This window comes from Staurois parvus, unplaced genomic scaffold (assembly GCF_062004578.1).
Source record: "Staurois parvus isolate SC_StPar_1 unplaced genomic scaffold, SC_StPar_1.0 ptg000011l, whole genome shotgun sequence".
NCBI classification, from domain to species: Eukaryota; Metazoa; Chordata; class Amphibia; order Anura; family Ranidae; genus Staurois; species Staurois parvus.
Window position 1 is genome coordinate 6,774,904 of NW_028317807.1, and position 23,353 is coordinate 6,798,256.

The following is a 23,353-nucleotide window of genomic DNA, read 5'->3' on the forward strand; positions in this document are numbered from 1 at the left end:
TTAACAAATTCCATGGATTAAGATGTGGCTATTAGTTCTGTAGTATATTCTCATCACTCAATAGAAATGAATCGGCAGCTTGGAGATACTATGAAGAACGGTCTGGATAAAAGCACACAGATGTATCCCTTAGGAAATAAGTGAATGGTATATGTCGAGTGTGGTTAGTGAGGAAAAAACTCACTGCTGCCATGGTAAAAACACATCGGTTTATGGAAAGTATGAACAGGAGCCAGGCGCTGTGTAGTTTTGTGATAAAAGTAATACACTTTATATGGAGGTGTGCCTTTAATAATTCATATGGTAAAAAATAGATAACCAGCCTGTGGCTTTAAGAAGCCAGGTTCCAAGATGAACGGCCCATCCGCTCAGAGGGAAGCAGTGGAGAGTAGAATGCCTGTCAGTGCAGGGACCATGTGTATCCGACGTCCCAGCGTCCCGGATGACGTCACCACGATGTGGAGAGACAGAGAGGTGGAACTCACACTGGAGCCGCAGCTTTAAATGGAAGAGGCCGGTTGCCGGGACAACATGTTTCGCGCGCCTGCACTTTATCAAGTCTGTGAGAAGTACAGCAATCGGCCATTTTATAGGAGACCTGCACGGCAGGAGGGGCCGGCTTAACAACCAGGGGGATAATCAAGGGGATAACCAGGAGTGGACGGCTCGTCTCACAACAGGATCGGATTGCAGTTGAAATATAAAAAAGATTATAAGGACAGGAACAAAGTGTGATTAAAACCTAAATACGACCATAATAAAAACCTATTGGGCTTAATTGTGTCAAAGTGGCATGTGCAAGATTATAAAACATTTTATCATTTGACATATAACAATCAAGGGGAAGAAAAAAAGGGGTGGGGGACTTTTCACAGACTTGATAAAGCGCAGGCGAGCGAAACATGTTGTCCCGGCAACCGACCTCTTCCTTCTAAAGCTGCCGCTCCAGCAAGAGTTCCCCCCCTCCGTCTCTCCACATCATGGTGACGTCATCTGGGACGCTGGGACGTCGGATACACGTGGTCCCTGCACTGACAGGCATTCTACTCTCCACTGCTTCCCTCTGAGCAGATGGGACGTCCATCTTGGAACCGGCTTCTTAAAGCCACAGGCTGGTTATCTATTTTTTACCATATGAATTATTAAAGGCACACCTCCATATACAGTCAGGTCCATAAATATTGGGACATCGACACAATTCTAACATTTTTGGCTCTATACACCACCACAATAGATTTGAAATGAAACGAACAAGATGTGCTTTAACTGCAGACTGTCAGCTTTAATTTGAGGGTATTTACATCCAAATCAGGTGAACAGTGTAGGAATTACAACAGTTTGCATATGTGCCTCCCACTTGATAAGGGACCAAAAGTAATGGAACAGAATAATAATCATAAATCAAACTTTCACTTTTTAATACTTGGTTGCAAATCCTTTGCAGTCAATTACAGTCTGAAGTCTTTACATCACAAATTATGTTTCCCTCTGTAAGTATCTGTATGTTATTCAGTGTCTATGACCTTTATATTTTACAGACAGTCAAGTACCATACCTTGATACCACACAGGACAGGATGCCAACCCAAGGTATGAATAAACACAAAAAAATCAATATTAATGTAATCACATTTATTGTTAAGTCCTGTATTTATTTTACTTTCTCTTAGAGCAATCAACTAATCAGCCAGAGGAACTAAATGCTGGTTCTGAAATAGGCGAGGTGAGACACTTCTGCAAAAATGATGTGATATACGCTTTGGAAAAATGATATGATTAATATATTTTACCTTTACTTCTAGATCAGATTCATGCAAGGTGTTGTTTAAAGGGATTCTTTCACTTTGACAAGAATGACTGACAGATATAAAACCAAACAGATGCCAGAACACCGATATTAACAAAGAAAGATAGCTATAGCATTACTTATGCAGCCCCTTAGGCAGACAAAACCCTTGTGGCAGACACAAGCTAATACATAAGCACATTACAAATAGCCAGGGTGACCAATGACCAATGAGAACTTGAGCTTTCACTTAACATGGTTGTACACCTCAGACATGAAATATGAACAAAGCACATATTTCTATACTGTGTAGTTGCCTCTCTCCAAATCTGAGTGTCAGTTCTCTCTGCTGCCTGATTTTTCTGTTACCTGCATGGCTCACTGCTGACAGCTTTTCCTGACAACAGGAGAAAAAAGGAGATGAGGGAGGGGAGCTCCAGGACACAGCCTGTGATTAACAGCCACAGCTGTGCTTGTTCTCCTGTAGAGTGTGTGTGTGGGGGGGTTCCTTTTCCTTCCCGCCAATCAGGGCTCAAAGTTCTATTCTCTTAGCTGTCCAGTGTGTGAATTCAGATCTGCCCCCTGCTTTCTACTTCTGGGAGCTGCTGCCTGATGCTGTGTGAGTCTTTGGGTTGTAGAAAGCTATACAGGACAAATGGCTGCAGATTATCAGGCAAAATTTATGTAGGAGGATTTGTTTAGTCTCAGTGCATCATCTGAGGCCCTTGACTTCACTGGTTATATGTAAGGGTTTACAACCACTTTAAGGACAAAGTCATTGTCTCTGACAACTTCCACTCTAAACTGCACTGCTGGGTCTGCTGGAGGAACACTGTTCTCATAGGTGGGGAAAGCACAGCACAACCCATACCTGCTGATAGCTCTGCAGCAGTTTCCCCCTTGTAAGGTGGGGAGGGGGGGTGAGCTTACAGGCAAATAGCACACAATACTGGGGAATAATATACAGTAAAAGGGGAGGGGGAGAGATCAGACCTTTGTGAAGGAAGGGGGTGGGACTATTTGTGCTGAGAAGTATAATGAAGGGGGAAAATTTGTGCTAGAAAGGGGGGAGTTGGAGGGAATTTGGAAATGTGAATGGGGATTTGGAATGGGGGAGGGTGATATGTGCTAGGAAGGTGGGTTTGGGGGAGATTGGGGAGAATTGAGCCAGGAGGGGGATTGGTGGGAATTTTTGTGCTGGGAGTATGTGGAAAGAGGGGGGATGGGGGGGATTTTGGTAGGGAGGGGGGATTTGTCCTGGGAAGGGTAATTTTTAGGGGGTTGTGCTAGGAGGAAGGATTGGGGGAATTTGTGCTAAAGGGAGGGATTGGGGGGGAGATGATATGTGCTATGAGGGGGTTTGGGGAGAATTGAGCCAGAAGGGGGAATTGGGAGGAATTTTTGTGCTGGGGGGTTTGTACTAAGGGGAGTATTTTGCGGGGGGGGTTGTGTAGTAAGGGAGGATTTGTCCTGGTAATTTGGAGGGGTTGTGCTTGGAGGGGAGATTGGGGGGATTTATGATAGAAGGGGGGAGTTTGGGGGAGAGAATTTATGTTAGGATGGGAAATTTGAGAACAAAGAGAATGTGTGCTAGGAGGGGTGATTTTTTGGGGGTGATGGAGATTTGTGCTAGGAAGGGGGATTTGGTGTAGGATTTGAGCTGGAAGGTGAGATTGGGAGGCAAAGATTTGTACTGGGAGGGTAGATTTGAACCTGGGAGGAGGGGGAATTTTTGCATTTTTTGGGTGAATGTTATTTTTTGAAAGAATGTTAGCTTGCAGATGGAATTTATGCTTAGGGTGTGAGTTTGCTAATTAATGCGGTCTTTTTTTATTTTTTTTATGTGGAGGGATTTATGTTGAAACAGGATGCTTACACTTCAGGGGTGCAGTTTGTCATCTTCACCCTAGGCACAAGATGACCATGTCCCAGCACTGCCTGCACTACACGCAGGGCACTCAACAGATCTCCTCCCCCCACACAGTACATAGCTTAGATAGGATTGCCTTACAGACACCGCCTCAATCCGCATAGTGTATAGCTGGCTGCTATGTTGTAGTTCTGACCTGTGGAGTCCACAGATCTGAATGGCAGCACAGCTGCGGTAGGCAGCTACAAACTGTGCAGATCAAGGCTATGTCTGTAAGGGAATCTGATGGAAGCTGTGATCTGTGTGAGGAGGAAGAGATTGGCTGTGTGTCCAGGCTATGTGCAGTGTTGGGATGGGAGTATGAGCTCTGCTGAGTGATCTGAAACAAGTAAACCCAGCCCTCTTCTCTGCTGACCCCTGTAAACTGCCTCATTGACCCCATCCTCTACCCTGCTGATCCCCTGTACACTGCCCTGCTGACTCTTGTCCTTGTCCTGCTAATCCCTGTACAGTGCTGTTATGACCACTGTCCTCTGTCCTGCTGACCCTCTTTCCTTTGCCCTGCTGATCCCTGTCTTCTGTCCTGATAACACCTGATCTCCATCCTGCTGACCCCTGTCATCTGCTCTGTTGACCCCTGTTCTCTGCCCTGCTGACCCCTGTTCCCTGCCCTACTGACCACCTGTACACTGTCCTCTTGTATACTTTGCTGCTGACCTCTGATCCTTTGCTGACCCCGTGCACACTGCCCTGCTGACCCACTGCACACTGCCCTGCTGACCCACTGCACACTGCCCTGCTGACCCACTGCACACTGCCCTGCTGACCCACTGCACACTGCCCTGCTGACTTCTATCCGCTGCCCTGCTAACCCCGTACACTGCCTTGATAACCCACTGTACACTGCTCTACAAACTAATGGTCTCTGTACTCTTCCCTAAAAGCTGCTGACCCTATTCTCTGCCCTGCTGACCCACTGTACACTGCCCTTCTGACTCCAATACACTGCCCTGCTGACCTGACATCCTTTGCCCCTCTGAAATTTCTACTGCACCCCCACATTGGACAGACTAGATCCAGCACTGACTGCTAGTGTAAATGAGGCCTAACACTGTCTGCAGAGTTTGGCAGGTAATGATGCTTTCATCCTTCATCCTTCACTTACTATTATTCAAACACACCACAAGCGAGCCATAAATGTACTGCAAATGAGTCTATGGTGTTTAAAGTGCCCAAAGTGATTTTTTCCCCTTTTAGCCTTGTAAGAAATAAAACAAAATTCTTACACTTCCTAGTAATGTTGGAGCTTTCCCACTCCCTCTCACTCACATACTGTACCTGCAGCAGCATGGGACAGATGCCAGCACTTTATACCTGTTAAGAGTCTCTGTTATTTAAATGACAGAGATTTTTTTTTAAAGCTTGTTAGCAAATAACCCTCGGTTCACACTGTTGGCCGTGCGGCCCGCGTTTGCTTTAGCACAACAGCCTGTTCATTTGAATATGACTGCTGTGCTGTGTTTCCCACAGGAAAAATGTGCATGCACCTTTTTGAAAACACAGCCGCAGGGGAGCCGCATGGTCTTTTTGACAACCACCCACAGCCGAATCACGCTGCAGGCTAAGGTGCATGGGGGTGCCATTCAGAATGAATCACAACCCCACGTGTCTTGCAGAAGCAGCGCAATTCGGCTGTGGGTGGTTGCGGGTGCAGGAACATGTACAATTCTTGCACCCACAACCAGCCCGCAGCCTGCAGGCCAGTGTGAATGGAGGGTCAAGAAATATACCATCAATACAGCTGTGAAACATAGATCACATAAATCACCACTGTAATGGAATGTAACTAACAAGAGTCATTATTTCTGCAGGATTTGGGAACGTACAGTCTAGAGAAAAACCCACATGGATGGTGTGTGATTCTGAATAACAAGGATTTTGAAAAACAGCCTAAAAGGGATGGAACAGAAAAAGATGCTGGTAAAAAAACAACAAAAAAACAATCATGCAGAGTTTTTATAACCGTGCATTGTATGCCAAGTTTTAAAATCAAAAACAATGTTTTCCATTCTGTAAAGATTTAAACACCTATGGTATATGACCTGAATTTACCACTTGCATGTTATAGATTTACACTCACCAGCCACTTTACTAGGTACACCTTGCTAGTGCCAAGAAAATATCCCCCACACCATTACACAGCCACCACCAGTCTGAACTGTTGATAAAAGGCAGTATGGATCCATGCATTCATGTTGTTTATGCCAAATTCTGACCCTACCATCTGAATGTCGCAGCTGAACCAGTCTGCCCATTCTCCTCTGACTTCTGACATCAGCAAGGTATTTTCATCCACAAAACTGCCGCTCACTGGATATTTTCTCTTTTCTGGACCATTCTCTGTAAACCCTAGAGATGGTTGTATGTGAAAATACCAGTAGATCAGTTTTTTAAATACTCAGACCAGCTGTTTGGCACCAAGAACCATGCCACGTTCAAAGTCACTTAAATCACCTTTCTTCCCCATTCTGATGCTCGGTTTGAACTTCTGCAAGTTGTTTTCACCATGTCTAGATGCCAAAATGCATTGAGTTCCTGCCATGTCAATGTCTGATTAGCAATTTGTGTTACCAAGCAAATGAACAGGTATACCTAATAAAGTGGCTGGTAACTGTATGTTCTATTTTGCATGTAAAAAAGTTGATTTATTAAACATATTCTGTGTGTTTTTATGTTAAAATATCGTTAGCTTTTGAGATGTTAGAAGATGTCTACAAGGAACGCAAAAATAGTGCCGTTTAAGGGTAAGATAAAATAATTTTTCATGAAAAAACATACTATTCATGGGAATAAAGGTTTACAATGGGCAAACAACAATTTCACACACAGCTAATGATCACAAACCTATTAGGGAATTGTGGAGGGTGTGGGCCACATCATCTCTTTTTTCTTGAAATCTGAAAAAAGTGATAATAATGTATGTAGTAAAAAATTATTACAACTTCAGTTATTTATATTTAACTCTCCACAACCCCTAAAACTTAATGTCGCCCTACTACATGGATGACGCTGATGTAATTAAGAGCTGGCAGCAAGAAAAAAAAATCTGCAGCCTACTTATTAAATATTGTAGAATTCCTTTCTGTGCTACTGGGCACACTGGGCAGCTATTGATTTATTGTGGAGCTTATTGTCTTTTCCTTATCAGCCCTGCCAGTAGGATCTGTGGAAGCATGTCTTCCTGGCACCATAGGGGTACTTCACTGGCATCAGCTGGTCAATAGCTATTTTGTTTTTTAGTAGTAGAGATCTACTGGCTTATATCCTACGTTGGCGTGTTGCAAAGCCATCAATATGTGCAGATTCAGGGCTATTGAAGAGATAAAATAGCTTCCCAAGCCTTTTAAAATTGAGGACAGTTGACCAAACATGTTTGAGGCTTGAGTAATATGAACAATGATATAGAAGAGGCATCATTCCAGGGCCTCCATTAAAAAAAAAAGTAGGAGCTCTTCTGTAAAGAGCATGTTGGGCCTTATCTTTGGTCAGTCAGCCATAGTGGTAGCTGTGAAAGGTCAAGCTGGTCAATGGGACAATGTCTGGTGCAAGGCCTACTTATGGGAAGTACCCCAGGTAAACAGAATAAAGCCTGACTATCTTCTGGTGATAAATTGACGTTAAGGAAAACGAATGCACAAGCAAGAAAATGCCTTTGAAGAAAAGTGGAAAAAAAAAAGAATCACAAAGGAGAGGTGAGCGGGGGACAGACATAAAGTGGAGGAAATTACCAAAACGGGTTGTTAAACATAAATGGTAACATTACAAAGAAGCAAAAGTTGGCTTGGGTGAAAATAAGGAAAGTTACTAGGGAGAAAAGCAGGTATCTAAGGAAGGAAATGGCCAATGAGGAAAAATGAGGAAAGTGGGCATGGATCAAAGGTTGTAGAGAAGATTGACTTGATTACAAAAAAGGCATGGATGGATGTGGAGGAAATTGACCAAAAAAAGAAAGCAGGTTTGATTAAAGTAATAAAAAAAGACCAGGCCACTGTTTTTGTTATGTATGTGCCATTGATAGCCCCTGCATGGGCGCACCTTTTGCTCTGTTGGTGTTAGAGCACTGTTTTCTTTATTTGTTTATGTGCAATTGTTGGCCTTTGCGTGGGCATGTCTTGTTGCTCCTGTTTTTTTTAAATGTTAATAAACCAGATAAAACAGTCCAAGATATTTTTAATATTTAATACGGTAATTAATAGGGAGAGAGGCCATAGATGGAAAGGAAAAAAAATGACTAGGGAGGAGAGCGAGGATCGGGGAAAGTAGAGAAAACTAATCAGAGAGATGAGCAGACATGGATGTACATTGAGCAAAATATCCTATCCAGGGAGGGCAGGATAACTAGGTACAAATTGTAAAAAAAAAGTCAAAGTGCAAATAAAAGATACCTACTGGAGACAATTGTGGTTAAACTTCCATTTAATGATTTTTTTGGGGGGGAGGGGGAATTAGATACACTTTACAGTTTTTTTTACTGCAGAAAAATAACTTCCAGTTTTTAATGGCAATGTTGCCAATTAGGAGTTAGAAAGGGGGTGTTGGACAACACAGAGGAGAGAGAAGCACATAAACAGAGCAATAAAAAGGGGTTCTGAACACAGACATGGATGCAATGTCTGTAGTGGGATTGTAAATACTGCAATTATTACACATTTATGCCAAAGGTTTTCTGGAAACCCTATTTGTAACCTATACATTTTTTTCTAGTCAGAGTGCCATGCCTTGCCACAATTTAAGTCCTACTACACTGCTACTTTTTGTGATTTTCCCAACAGCAACATACAGTACCTCTAGAGCACAGGTGTCAAACTGGCGACCCTCCAGCTGTTGCCAAACTACAAGTCCCATGAGGCAATGCAAGATTGACAGTTACAAGCATGACTCCCAAAGGCAGAGGTATGATGGAACTTGTAGTTTGGCAACAGCTGGAGGGCCACCAGTTTGACACCCCTGCTCTAGTGTGTCCCTTTACTGATAAAATTTGTGATGTGATTGTGAAGTTATTCCTGTGTCAAGTACCTGATCCTTTACCCGCTGCTGGGCAAACAGGCCCACCAAGTGGGCTCCAATGTATGTGTATAATAATTACAGTAATGGCCTCACATGCCAAGTACATAGGTAGCAGTTCCGTCCCTTGTCTTAACCTTTATCTTTGCACAGGGCTTCAATTTCTTAAAAGCACAATTACTATACCTAGGATTGTAAAGGAGGTGGATTTTTTCAGGTTTCAAAAACATTTTCTAGGTAAAAATGAACTCATTTTTGTTATATCTAGACAACACAGGACTAGACACTGCTGCTAAATACCAGGAAAATGAATGAATTTGTATGCAGTATTACTAGGTACATTGGGTACTTAGGATCTGTCTACAGGAATCTGTTTGTAGCACTAATGATAAAGGTTAATGCACTGGTGAAAGCTGAACTCTGGGCACAAAAACTTCCAATATATTCCTCAATAGCCACAAAGGAAATAAATACACTTTGTGTGCAACAAATGACTTTGCAAACTCAGATATTACACCATAAAAGTAGCAATCACATCATCACTGTGTTCAGGGCCAGGACAAGGTGGAGGGGGCGAAAGGTGGGGTAGCCCTAGGTGGCACAATTTACTGGAGAAGAGGGGGGGGCGTAGGTGCAGTGTGCTGCTAAAATCTTGCTTTACCTGGGCTAGACAAGTACAGTACCCCTGCTACAATATTTGCAGAGCCAGAGGAGCAGCGCTGTGTTGAGTGCGATCCTGCACCCGTCACAAGCCTAGGACCAACACTTCCCTGTCAGGCGGAGTGATTTGTGTCTGACAGGCTCTGGCTGAAATATTACCAAAGCTATTTGTAGTATGCAGCATGAAGGGGAGGATCAAAGACAAGACCAGTCACCCTGCACAAGGAGAGAAAGCAGCAGTGTTTGCTCTTTTCTACAGAGAGCTCCTGCGCAGAGGCAAAGTTTCCCAATGCATTATTGCACAGATCTGGAGGAAATATACAAAGCTCACTATGATTCATGTAAAAATACAAATGCCTACACTATTTAGACAATATTTGCTTATCCTAATGTTCCGCTTTAAGTAACTACACACATTTGTATACTTTTTGTAACATTACCGTAAAGCGCTTCTCCAGTCTCCCCCCTCCCCACCCCCAATTAAAAGTCAGTAGCTACAAAAACTATAAAAGTGCCAAATGTTTGGGTGAAGTTCCACTTTAAGGCGTTGGCATGTCAGCTTGTACTGTTGAGGAGCATCTGTTCTAGAGTGACAACATTGCTCCTGCATAGACTTACAGGTGAGTGAGCTTTGTCACCCAAGGTGTGGAAGCACCAGGGAGGGCAGGATAACTAGGTACAAATTGTAAAAAAAAAGTCAAAGTGCAAATAAAAGACACCTACTGGAGACAATTGTGGTTAAACTTCCATTTAATGATTTTTTTTTGGGGGGAGGGGGAATTAGATACACTTTAAATATGTATATAAGTTCTTGATATTAATGTATTTCTTGATTGTTTTGTATGGCAGAGGCAATAAAGAGAGTTTTTGAAAATAGAAGATATACTGTAGAAGAACACAACAACCTGAAAGCAAATGAAATGTTAGACATCATGAAGAAGTATCAGAAAGAGGATCATACTAATTACGACAGCTTTATCTGCTTTATTCTCTCACATGGGGATAAAGGAACTGTGCTAGGTGTTGACGGAGAAGAAGAGTTCATTTCTAACTTAATTAGTTGTTTCAATGGTCGGAATTGTGAGACTCTCATTGGGAAGCCTAAGGTATTTTTTATTCAAGCATGCCAAGGAGGTGAACTTGATGCGGGAGTCCTTTATTATGAAGATGACAGTGCACCTATATATGAATGTGATGGAAAAAGTCTTCCTATTACTGCAGATTTCCTAACAGCCTATTCTACCACTGAAGATAATGTAAGTCTACGGAGTTCTGATGGATCTGTTTTTATTCAGAAGCTGTGTAAAATCTTGGAAGATCCCCATCATTTGTAAGTACAAATATTTTGGTAGATATTGATAAAAGATTTCTTTAAGCAAGTAAATCCTTACACCCCGTGACCTTCCTCATTCTATCTATACACCCTTGTACAAGCACCTGTACATGGTGGTATACATAACATAGGGAAAGCAAAGTGGGGGTTAGAATTTCATTGTTTAAAGGAAAACTTATGTTGTAAATGTATAGAATTTTAGTAGACAAGGCACAGTTAAACAATCCTCCCAGTGCTGAAAGAATCTTAGTTTTTGCTGAAAATTTCAAGAAAGTAGTGATACAATATCGATTTTGTGGGTTATCGAATGACATGGTTGTCAAAAATCGGTAGTAAAAAGATATAACATAAAAGAAAACCAATAAAAATGTATATGGTGATGGATCGGCAGGACTTAAAGTGTACCTGACCCCAAAAATTAAAAATTAATTTTTAGTTTGCTTCAAAATATCATGTGATATCATGTGATGCTGCCAGCTCCTCTGGGTTCCGGTTTCAAAGTGACCTCATAAAGCACGGTGCAGACCCGTCCCTGCATGGTCAGTTTGCATCCCTGGCATACTTGCTAGGAGAAAACAGGATGCTGTTCTTACACATGGCGTATTTGTATCTCCTGTATTCAGTTTAGCACCATGTCTCCTCCCAGCCCTGCTGTGTTGATTGATGACAGAGTCTTCCTGTCAAAAATATACTGCACACAAATGAGGTCCATTATAAATATAAATAGGTGCAAAACGTTTATTTTACACAAAATTGAATGTGATTATAGTGAACTATAGTGAATGTACTGTTGTTGTAGTGTGTTCATATAGTCTTTAACCACTTGCCTACAGGGCACTTATACCCCCTTCCTGCCCAGGCCAATTTTCAGCTTTCAGCACTGTCACACTTTGAATGACAATTGCATGGTCATGCAACACTGTGCTCATATGAAATTTTTATCATTTTTTTTAGACAGATAGAGCTTTCTTTTGGTGGCATTTATTCACCTCTTCATTTTTTATTTTTTGCTAAACAAACCAAAAACCACTGAACATTTTGAAAAAAAAGTTTCTGTTATAAAAGTTTGTAAATAAGTGATTTTTCTCCTTCACTGATATGCACTAATGAGGCTGCAGTGATAGGCACTGATAGGCTGCACTGATGGTCACTGATAGGCAGCTCTGATGGGCACTGATGAGGAGGCACTGGTCGGTGGCACTGATAGGCATTGACAGGCATCACTGATGGGCACTGAAAGGCAGCACTCATATATGACACTGATAGGTGGCACTGATAGGCGGCACTGACTGGCACTGATAGGCGGCACTGACTGGCACTGTTAGGTGGCACTGACAGGCCGCACTGACGGGCACAGATAGGCGGCACTGATGCGCACTGATAGGCGGCACTGACTGGCACTGTTAGGTGGCACTGACAGGCGGCACTAATAGGCAGCACTGACGGGCACAGATAGGAGGCACTGATGCGCACTGATAGGTGGCACTGACTGGCACTGATAGGCGGCACTGATTGGCAGCACTGATAGGTAGCACTGACTAGCACTGATAGGTGGCACGGAAAGGCAGCTCAGATGGGCACTGATATGTGGCATTGATGTGTACTGGTAGGCACTAATATGTGGCATTAATGTGGCACTGATGGGCACTGGCAGGTGGCATGCATGAGCACTGACAGCTGGCATTGATGGACACTGACAGGTGGCACTGCTGGGGCTACACTGATCATCAGGGCACACTGATCATCAGTGCCCTGATGATCAGTGTAGATGTCCCCTCTGAGGAATGCCGATTACCGGCTCTTCTCTCCTCACAAGCTGTCAGTGTGACAGCTTGTGAGGAGAGAAATGCTGATAACCGGCATTTCCTTATTTACATGCGATCAGCTGTAATTGGACACAGCTGATCACATGACCGAGCCGACATCTTTGGCTCTTTCCGTTGATCGGTGATCCGCTGTGTCTGAGGGATTAAGAATAACATTTTTTAATAGAAAGGAGAGGATTTTTTTTAACCTTAATGAACTGTAGGTGAAGAAACAAGGTGTTCAAAGTGCCCCTTTAAAATTTCAGAGGAAATATCCATATTAAAGAACATCTGGGTAGCAGTGACCATAACATGATTTCATTTATTTTTAGCTGTAAACAGCGAGCACATACTGGAAAAATAAAACCGCTCAATTTCAAGAGAGCTAATTTTCCAAGGCTGAGATCTGCTCTCCAAGCCTTAGACTGGGAGGGAATATTGGCATTGATGAACACAACACAGAAATGGGAGTTCTTCAAAAAGACTGTATGTGAACACACTGCAAAATCTGTTCCCATGGGCAACAAGTTTAAAAGGCTAAAAATTAAACCTATGTGGCTTACGGACAAAGTTGAAAAGGCTATAAATAATAAGAAAAGAGCTTTTATTAAATATAAAAATGAAGGAAAACTATCATCGTTTAAACATTGCAAAGAATATAACAGAATATGCAAAAAAAAATAAAGGCCGCAAAAATTGAAAACGAACAACAGATTGCAAAAGATAGCAGGACCAACCCCAAAAAATTCTTTAAATATATTAACCTCCCTGGCGGTATTCCCGAGTGTAGCTCGGGGTAACATTTCAGTACCAAAAGCGGTAACCCCGAGCTACACTCGGGCTTACCCTGCGGCACTGCTCCGGCAAGTGTTCTTCACTTACCTTACCCTGCGCTCCCACGATGTGTCCCCTGCAGCGTCCCTGGCCATCTCCTTCGGCCGATGCCGGCATCCGGCTTCTGTGTCCTGTCCCTGTGACGTCGGGACGTACGTGCGCCGCCGCCGGCGGCGGGAAATTTAAAAATTTTAAAAAATGTCATTTTTTTTTTTTTACATTTTACATAGTAAAACATTGCTGTCTCAACCAATTTCACATACATATTGTCCCTAGTGCTTTGTCCTGCGCCCTGCCTGCATTTTGTCTGTTCTTTCTGCCTGGAAACTGAGAAATGTCCACGGCATCCAAAAAGTGTCCCTTTAGGTCAAAAGCAGTTTAGATCAGCTAGAGAACAGCGATAGTAAATCAGAACCACTTGCAGAATTGAGTGATAATGATTCGTGGGGGAAATTTGTCATCAGACACTGAAAACGATTTTGCGACTGAGCTCAGCAATGTGCGAACTTGGCACTCTATTTCACATTTCAGTGTTTTTGGTTTGATTATATTATTGAATTAAATTTTTTATTATTTTTATATTATTTTTATGATTATTTATTAAATTATAATTTATGATTTTGTGTTTCAAATTTTATCATACCCGGGATGCTTACTAGACTCTTGTTCGGACAGATTTCAGTGAGTTTTTCCTAAAAATTACAGCCTACAATAAAAAAAATACATATTTCCATGCAAAAAAATGGTACCGCTTTCAGCACCAAAAATCTGAAATAATCATACCGCCAGGGAGGTTAATAGTAAAGAGGTCCGGTCCGAGCATGTAGGCCCTTTACAAAATAATCTAGAGTGGGTGACTGGGGACAAAGAAAAGGCAAATTTATTAAATACCTTCTTCAGCTCTGTGTATACAAAGGAGCATGGGGGAGCTCTTGTCCATAATGGGCATGGTATTGACACAGCTTCAGATGATCCACATTGGCTCACAATTGATATGATACAAAAACATTTAGACAGTATAAAGGTGAATAAAGCACCTGGACCAGATGGCTTACACCCAGTGGTCCTTAAAGAATTGAGCTCTGTCATTTCAAAGCCATTGTTTCTAATTTTTAGGGATTCTTTAATGACTGGCATAGTACCACTGGATTGGCGTAAGGCCAATGTGGTGCCAATATTTAAAAAGGGGTCAAAATCTTTTCCAAGTAATTATAGACCTGTTAGTTTAATGTCTTTAGTTGGGAAGATACTGGAAAGTATAATAAAAGACCACATAGATGAGTTCTTGCTGGAAAAAAATATTTTAAGCAACAGACAGCATGGATTCATAAAAGACAGAAGTTGTCAAACAAATCTGATTTCTTTTTATGAGGGGGTGAGCAAAACCTTACACAGAGGGGTGGTGGTGGACGTGGTATACTTGGATTTTGCAAAAGCATTTGGCACAGTTCCCTACAAACGGCTAATGTGTAAGGTAAAGTCTACAGGCTTGGAAAAATCCATATGTAAATAGATAGAAAACTGGCTATAAGATCGTATTCAAAGAGTAGTGGTTAATGATTCATACTCTGAATGGTCTAGGGTTGTCAGTGCTGTACCCCAAGGTTCAGTGTTGGGACCCTTACTTTTTAATATATTTATAAATGATATAGGGTCTGAAATCCCATTTCAGTCTTTGCAGATGACACCAAGCTGTGCAGTGGAATAACATCCTTACAGGATGTCTCCAATTTACAAGCCGACCTCAATGCACTGTGTAATTGGGCAACTATGTGGCAAATGAGGTTTAATGTTGATAAATGTAAGGTTCTGCACTTGGGGGCTAAGAATATGCATGCATCATACATACTAGGGGGGGTACAACTGGGGGAATCAATGGTGGAGAAGGATCTGGGAGTTCTGGTAGATCACAAGCTTAATAATGGCATGCAATCCCAAGCTGCTGTTTCTAAAGCGAGCAAAATCCTCTCTTGTATTAAAAGAGGTATAGACTCCAGAGAGAGAGATCATATTACCCCTGTACAAATCATTAGTAAAGCCTCATCTGGAATATGCAGTTCAGTTTTGGATACCAATTCACAAAAAGAACATTGGGGAACTGGAGAAAGTACAGAAAAGGGCAACCAAACTGATAAGAGGCATGGAGGAGCTATGAGGAAAGATTAGAGGAACTGAATATATTCTCTCCTGAGAAGAGGAGATTAAGGGGGGATATGATCAACATGTATAAATATTATTATTATACAGGATTTATATAGCACCAACAGTTTACATCAGTGGTTCATATAGTGAATTCGGTGTAGAGCTATTCACCCTGAGGTCATCACACAGGATAAGGGGGCACTATTTACGTCTGGAGGAAAAGAAATTTAATCTCCAAACACGGAAAGGTTTCTTCACAGTGAGAGCTGTGAGAATGTGGAATAGACTCCCTCAAGAGTTGGTTAGGCAAGCTCAAAAAAGGCTTGGATTGATTCTTAAATACACAGAATATAACTGGATCAGGGGCGGACTGACCATTTGGAAACTCGGGCACTGCTCGAGGGCCCTGGGTCAGTAGGGGGCCCCATGAGATGCCCCTGGTACCTTTTTCATAGGCTTTTTTGAGTTTTGGCAAGGACACAGGGGCCCCATGATCCCCTATTGCCCGGGGGCCCCATGAGTTGTCAGTCCGCCCCTTGAACTGGATACCAACATTTATAGGTAAAGTTGATCCAGGGAATATCCGATTGCCTCTCGGGGATCAGGAAGGAATTTTTTTCCCAGCAGGAGCAAATTGGATCATGCTTTGCTGGGGTTTTTTTGCCTTCCTCTGGATCAACTGTGGGTATAGGATTATAACTTTTTTTTTTTTCCTCTATTGTCGAACTGGATGGACTTTTGTCTTTTTTCAGCCAGACTAACTATGTAATTAGTCACAATATGCAAATCCCCATTGGGAAAGCATGTGGATTGAACATAACATTTTACCACCCCTTCCCAGACACTGAGATTCAAAGAGCAAAATACTTATCAACATAAATCCCTGGCATTTTTGTAGGGATGCCAGTTTTTATAGGGACTCCTCTAAACTCTTTATTCTGCAGGTTAGAAGGACAATTAATATGGCCCTAGCACAACACAGACACATGCGCTGATATCACAAGGTACATTTTCACAATTAAAAAGTTAAAATCCAGGCACAAAAACTTTCTTTTCAATATATTCCTTAACAGCCACAAAGGATATAAGACTATTTTTGTGTACCAAATGCTTTTCAAATCGAGTTATTACCTTTGTAGAAGTAGTGGTGACATTCAGTGGTGTATTTAGATTGTGGTGCCCCAGGCAACACAAAAATCGGATGCCCCCATTCCCTCCCCATCAGAGAGAGAGCCTGACACCGACCAACACCAGAACCCCCCCCCCACGGAGAGAGCCTGACACCGACCAACACCAGACACCCACTCCCCACTCTTGGAGGGCCTGATAGTGATCAACAACACCCCTGCCCCCACCCAAGAGAGCTTTCCACTAACACACACGTCGACAGAGAGAAAGACACTCACCTTCACAGCTCTGGACATCCCCGGGAGCGACAGTTGAACTGTGCATACACCATCAAGCAGCCTGTAGCCTCTCTCAGATCCCAGCTGGTCCCCATGCCGCATATGTCCCTTCTTCCAGGGGGCAGTGCTGCCCCCCTAAAAAAATGCCACCTTATGCAAATGCCTTGTTTGCCTTATGGTAAATATGCCCCTGGTGACATCATCATTTTGCTGTATAACGCATGTGCAGAGACCAGAGCAGTAAGAAGGACTCAGTGGGCCCACCCACTATAGGCTGCCTACAGAAAGCAGATCTGAAATAAATAGACAAAGCAAACCACGATTGAAGTAAGAACACACATGCCTTTTGTATGTAGGCTAGATTCACACTGTTGGGATCTGATTTTGATCCATTTTTTAGTACAACTATGTAATGCTACTTTAATGTGGTTTTCATATTCGATGGGACTAAAATTGCACTTGAATCGCACCAAAGTAGTACAGGAACTGTTTCCAAAATCACATTATGCTGAGTTGCATTGATGAGAATGAACAGCATTGAAAACAATGTGATTTTCATTGTCATGTGATTCTGTTATGTGCATCTAATACAGTTTGTACATGTAACTTTCGGTTATCTAATTGTAAGAAGATTTGGGACAAAGAAACATTTTCCTATGTGTTTGATCCAGAAACTACACTAACCTATAGCTGGTGTATTTTTTCCAAGTAATGCTTTTGTATCAATTCAGCAATCCAAAGAATCTAATTACCAAATGCCTATGTTAATGTTAATTTGAACTATTTCATAGAAAAACATGATTAACTTGCACTTTTTAAGTTGATAGAAAACAATTAACTTGAACTTTTGTTTATATTTTTAAGCAAAAAAGATTTGGAAAGCATCCTGAAAATTCTACACAAGAAGATAGGGGCTGAAGATTTCCCAGTTTTTCATAAGAACAAGAAAAAGTATGGGAAACAGATGTCATCATACAAATCAGAGCTACGCAAGAATCTCATTTTACCTCCTCCAGAAAAGAAGCAAAGCCAATGATTTCCAAATCCCATCTCTGTTTTTTACTGTCCTTAGGAAGCAGCTGGAGAGGAGATACATTGATACAATGCTCTGAATATAAGTAAAAGTAAAACTTAAAGCCATATTAAGCCTAAAACCAAGATGTAATATATTGCAGATTACTGAACATTAGAGATGTAATATATTGTAGATTACTGAACATTAGACGTGGAGGCTGCATTCATTTTTTGGGGGGGTTTTCTCTCTGTTTTCACCTGGTGATCTGGCCAGTAACAGACCTTCTGTAGTAGAGTGACCCCATTTTGGATGAAGGCGCACAGGGGGGAAATTTTGACAGCAACATTGGCAGTCTGGGTTGAGTGGAGTGTTAGATGTACTAGCAGATTTAAATACATTAACATATTGAAGCCAAACTCTAGCTAACACTTTATGCAGTTACAGCAAACCACTTTTTCTTATTGAGAAAGGCTTTAAATAAATAGAAGCTGGTTATTGTAAGCACCCTTATCAATGGTAAATGATTTGTCTCATCTCTGTAACTGATACGATCTGCAAGAGAGCTTTTTCTTTTGAAAAACAACAGACTTACTGGCTTGATCATTAGATGAAAATAGAGGAAAGAAAGCCTAATAAAAGGAAACCAAAATAGCCTTCAAATCTAAGAATTGGTAAGCCATAATATAATAAATATTTGCTTTTGGGTTTAATACCACTTAAAAGAAGCACATTTTGCCAGCAGGTAAGATCTTTTGGTTGAACAATGTACTAACTGCTAAAACCAATGGCCTCTACTGAATACTGTTACTTTTAGACCTTTCTTGTACCTTTGACACAGTACACCATCCACTCACTTGGCCTCCAACACTCTGCTCTCTCCTAATTCTGTTGTTACGTATCTAAACTCCTTCAATCTCAACTACCACTCTATCTTTTCTTTCCTCTTTCTGTAGGGGTCCCCAAGGTTCTGTCCTCCCCAAGGCTTTGATCCTTCTATTCTTTATCTACATTTCCTTCCCTGGTCAGTTGATATTGATTCTCCAATATTCATAGCTGCACATTGTGGCAACTGCTGACTGCCCTGCACAGTTTAATTGCATTTTAAATTTGTAAAGTGTTGAAATTAAAAAGTATTATTTGCAAATCTAGTGTGTCATAAACAAGATAGATAATCCAAAACAAGTTTTAGGGCTTGTTCACATACGTATGAATTGCACAAGAACGTGGTCCGTGTTCCCTTGCGACTTTTAAAAAATGCACTGCACCGGATTGCATGGTACTGCGGTACCATGCAATCCAGTGCAGGCAAATGGACTGCATTTGGGATCTATGTTTGGGATGTTGTTAGGATTATATTGACACCGGTAGCAGATTTCACACCCAGTACATTTTGAATGCGTTGCAAGAAATGCACACAGAACATCATCATGTTGTGAACAAGCCCTAAAAGTTTCCTATAGACAATGGTAGCAAGTGGCATGCTTTCACAATCTGGCCATTGAATAAAGGGACTTGTTTCCTGCGAGGCTTACCAATGAACTCAGGGAAAAATAGATCCATGTCCTACCTCATGTCAAGCTCAATTCTAGCCAAAACTTTTTTATTTTCTTTGTATAAGACTAGGTAGGTTTACTGCCTCTGTCAGGTTTTTATGTTTTCTACTTCTTTGTTTCAAGAGGTAGTACACTTTTTTAAAAAACAAATACTGTAGCTGCTGACTTTTAGGATACAGACACTCACCTGTACAGGAGTCCAGGCTTGTCTTCACCTTGGCCGGTTCTTTGCAGGTCTTCAGATACCCAGAGCCACTATCTTGGCTGTGGGGACCAGCTGTGACTTCCTTCCCTTTCAAAGCCAGCTCCCTGCTGCGCATGTGCAAGTTGATGCTGTGCTTTCAAATTGGTCCCACATCCTCCTGGGATATGTGATGTGTTCCAGGAGATTGCGGGCAGGGAGCTGGACAAGGCAAGCACAGTGGCTAAATGGTTAGCACTTCCGCCTGGCAGTACTAGGGTCAGTGGTTTGATTCCAAACCACGGCACCACCTGCCTGGAGCTTGCATGTTGTGCCTGTGTGGGTTTCCTCTGGGTACACTAGTTTCCTCCCATACTCCAAAGAAATGCTGGTAGGTTAATTGGATCCGGTCTAAATTGGCCCTAGTATGTGTATGTATGAATGTAAGTTAGGGACCTTAGATTGTATGCCCCTTGAGGGTTAGGAACTGATGTGAATGTACTATATATATATATATATATATATATATATATATATATATGTAAAGTGCTGCATAAATTGATGGCACTATATAAGTGTCAGGGACCCCAGAGCTGACCGCGATCGCGCACGGGTTTGCGCATTCGCGGTGTGCCCGGCCACACTAGCGTGCGAGCATTGGGACCTGGGTACCCGCGATTGCAGCTGCACTCGCGCATGCGCACTTGCGATCGCGGACGCATGCCTGGCACAAATCAGGGCGCAGGGCATCCTATTTAAAACAGGTCAGGGCTGTGTCTAGTTGCCTTTGGTCTTACCTGTATCCTGAGTTCCTGTATTGTAGATTGCCTTGTTGCCGACCCTGCCTGACCCTGATTTGCTGTCTGTCTCCTGTTCTGATCCCTGGCTTGTCTGACCATTCTCCTGCTTAACCCTGCACGTTCTGATCTCCTGTTACCAAACCCGGCTTGTGACCTGTTTATCCTTCTGCCTACTGATTTTGTACCACTCTGCCTCCACCATTACCGACCCGGCCTGCCCAACGCTGCTCTTGTTACCTCCTCACATCAGGCTCTCACCTGCTATACACCTCCAGTGGTGCTTCTACTGCAGCTGGGTGAACCCAGGGGCCGCGTCCTGGTCTCGGCCTGCTCCAAGTCCATCCTCACCATCAGGGGCCCTGGTGAACAAGCAGGTTGGGACTTAGATTCCGCGCCTTGGGGGATTCCGGTCTGGGGAATGCTAGAGGCTACCACCGGTAGGTACCTAACAATAAGTACCTGAAATAAATAAAAGAAACGCAGAAGCGGGTGTAGGTTCCTGTCAATAAAAGGTACCCTCTTCCAGAGAAAAAAAAAAAATCATCATTAATGGGAGTGGGTTAATGATGAGTGCAACTTTCACTTTTAAGTGAAGTGGATTGAAAATATCTTTAATAGGGACACAAACAAAAAAAGCCACATTTTTAGTAGAGTGGGGAATGGTTAGGTCCTCTAACAATAGACAATAGTGTGTGTGTTTTTAGTAGTGGGGAAGGGTTAGGACCTACCTCTAACAATATCTTTATGTGTGTCTTCTTGACCCAGTGATAACCCCAACCCCCTTTTCTTGTATGGATGTAACATGAAGTGAGGGCAAATCTCCAAAATAAACCTACTTTTAAAATCCTGATACAACTTTTAACTTTTTCCCACTGCTGTCACGGCCAAAAACCTGCGAACATGCGCACCACGCAGGTTTGAATGGGGCCTGATAAATAGTACTAAAAGCTGTATACTTTTTGTCCTCCTAAAATAATTTGTATTTTGTACATTTTACTGTTATTTTATTATTAACTGATGTTTAAAGGGAATCAGAAGGACACAATTTTGGAGCCACCACTGCTGTCTTTTTGAAAATGAAAGATACAAGTCTGTCACCCCCATCATTGCTTCATTCTTTAATACAAACCTAACATCAGATATTTTTTTATCCTGAGATTATGCATGCTAAGTGATGTGTAGGTATAACTTGCAGGTATCCTTTAACTTTCTTCCACTCTTCTGTTGGCAACTATAACCATAAATGTAGTGTTTGTGTGTGGACGGGACCTCCATGCCCATGCATCCTCAGGAGATGTGCAGAGATGTGCAGTTGTAAAACATACAGAATTCCTCTGTGAACATTTCATATGTCACTGCACACCTTCTTCAGATTAATGTTGCAATTAGGAAAGACACTGCTGAGTATATGCCCTCTCCACCAGTCCAGCGTAATTCTGCCACCTCACTCACTCCCAGTGACAGAATGGAGTCCCGCTGTGCACGTAGCGTGGATCTCATGCATGCACTTTCCTTAACTCCTTCCACTCTGCCATACCATGCGGCCAAGTACACGAGGTCCCAAATGCTTTTGGGGAATTGACCTCTAAGCATCTACCCGCTCACTGCTGGAGAACCTGTCACCTATGCCAGGTACCATACTTTATTGACTGACTGCTGTGCATTCCCACCAGTCCATGATTACCCATGGCAACTACTCTCCTGCTCCTGCTCTTCTGCCAAGTTAACTCTTTGTGGTAGCCTTACTCCTGTCCTCCATGTTTGCTTTACAGGCCTTGTTCTGAAATGCCATATTCTGCCATGCACCCCTTTCAATGGCTTCAGCCCAGGCATTAGAACAATTCAAGATTTTACAGATCGTTTCTGAAAATTTCAGATTTCAATGCAGACTCAGTCCTCCTCACTAAGTTATAGCTGCCCAGGCATACCTTTAAAGGTGTAAGTCCAAGACTGGCAGAGTCCATAGTTGGAGAATCCCCATAGGGTGGAAGATGAACTTTTGCTCTGGGCTATATATTTCCCTCTGATCCAAGTCTTCTTGCTTCCAATGCGGTCCCAGTCAAAAGCTCCCTGAAGGGAACTGCATTTTCCAGTACAACTACATGAGACAGCAGACCTTCCACTTGAAATCCCATGTAGAAGAGGGAGCTTGCTCTGAGCACTGTTTGTTTGCTGGAATGATACTGTCAATAAACACCATTGTAAAAGAGATGTAGAGGCAAGGTAGGAGGGCTGTATTATGCAGGAGGAGGGGGGCAGGGGGCTATATTATGTGGGAGGGGGGTGTGAGGGGGCTATATTAGGCACCCCAATAATTAGACACTTTTAATATGTAGTATGCTCTGCTGCAGGCACATGCATGGACCTTCAAAACCATTTAATCTAATAATTATTATCATGTCCTTTTTTAACTTGTATGCTACATGTGTTGCTTTAGTTGCTTTTTTCATACAGTATAGCTAACCCTTACTCTGTTCACTATTCTGACTTGTATCTCTTCAATAATCACAGAATATTGACTTGTTTTTATATTACTCTACTGATCATGTTTTTATTACTTTAAAATAAAATTGTTAAAAGTTATGGAAAACTAAAACAATAAATGTAGTAGTTGTATACAAAAGTTATTTTCTACAATAAACGTCAGAAGCAAATATTCCTTCCAATCAGTTTGATTAAAAAATTATTTTGGCCATACCTTGCCATGTGTTCAATTCTAACCTGATTGGTCGTTGTGGGTTAGAACAATGTTTCTCAGCCTTTAACCAGTTAAGGGGCCTTTGGAAAGTAATTTCAGTCCTGACTTTGTTCACATTACTGCGTGTCATGAATGTGTGCAAAATCGTGTGTGTTCCTGACACGCAGACAAATGCACTGTTCTTAAGCAAACATACAGGGGTGTCAT

At 42.2% G+C, this 23,353-nt stretch overlaps 1 protein-coding gene across 3 annotated transcripts in view; it reads left to right on the forward strand.

Annotated features, from left to right (window-relative positions):
- LOC149473736 (caspase-3-like) overlaps window positions 1-23,145 on the forward strand; it is a 94,577-nt gene extending 71,432 nt beyond the window's left edge. For all 3 annotated transcript variants that reach the window (XM_089670347.1, XM_089670342.1, XM_089670341.1), the window contains exons 5-9: window positions 1,539-1,589; window positions 1,670-1,722; window positions 5,527-5,635; window positions 10,229-10,709; window positions 17,764-23,145. In XM_089670347.1, the coding sequence (XP_089526473.1) occupies window positions 1,539-1,589; window positions 1,670-1,722; window positions 5,527-5,635; window positions 10,229-10,709; window positions 17,764-17,935 (866 nt within the window). In that variant the 3' untranslated portion in view covers window positions 17,936-23,145. The remainder of the gene's footprint in view (window positions 1-1,538; window positions 1,590-1,669; window positions 1,723-5,526; window positions 5,636-10,228; window positions 10,710-17,763) is intronic.
- Window positions 23,146-23,353: the final 208 nt, after the last annotated feature.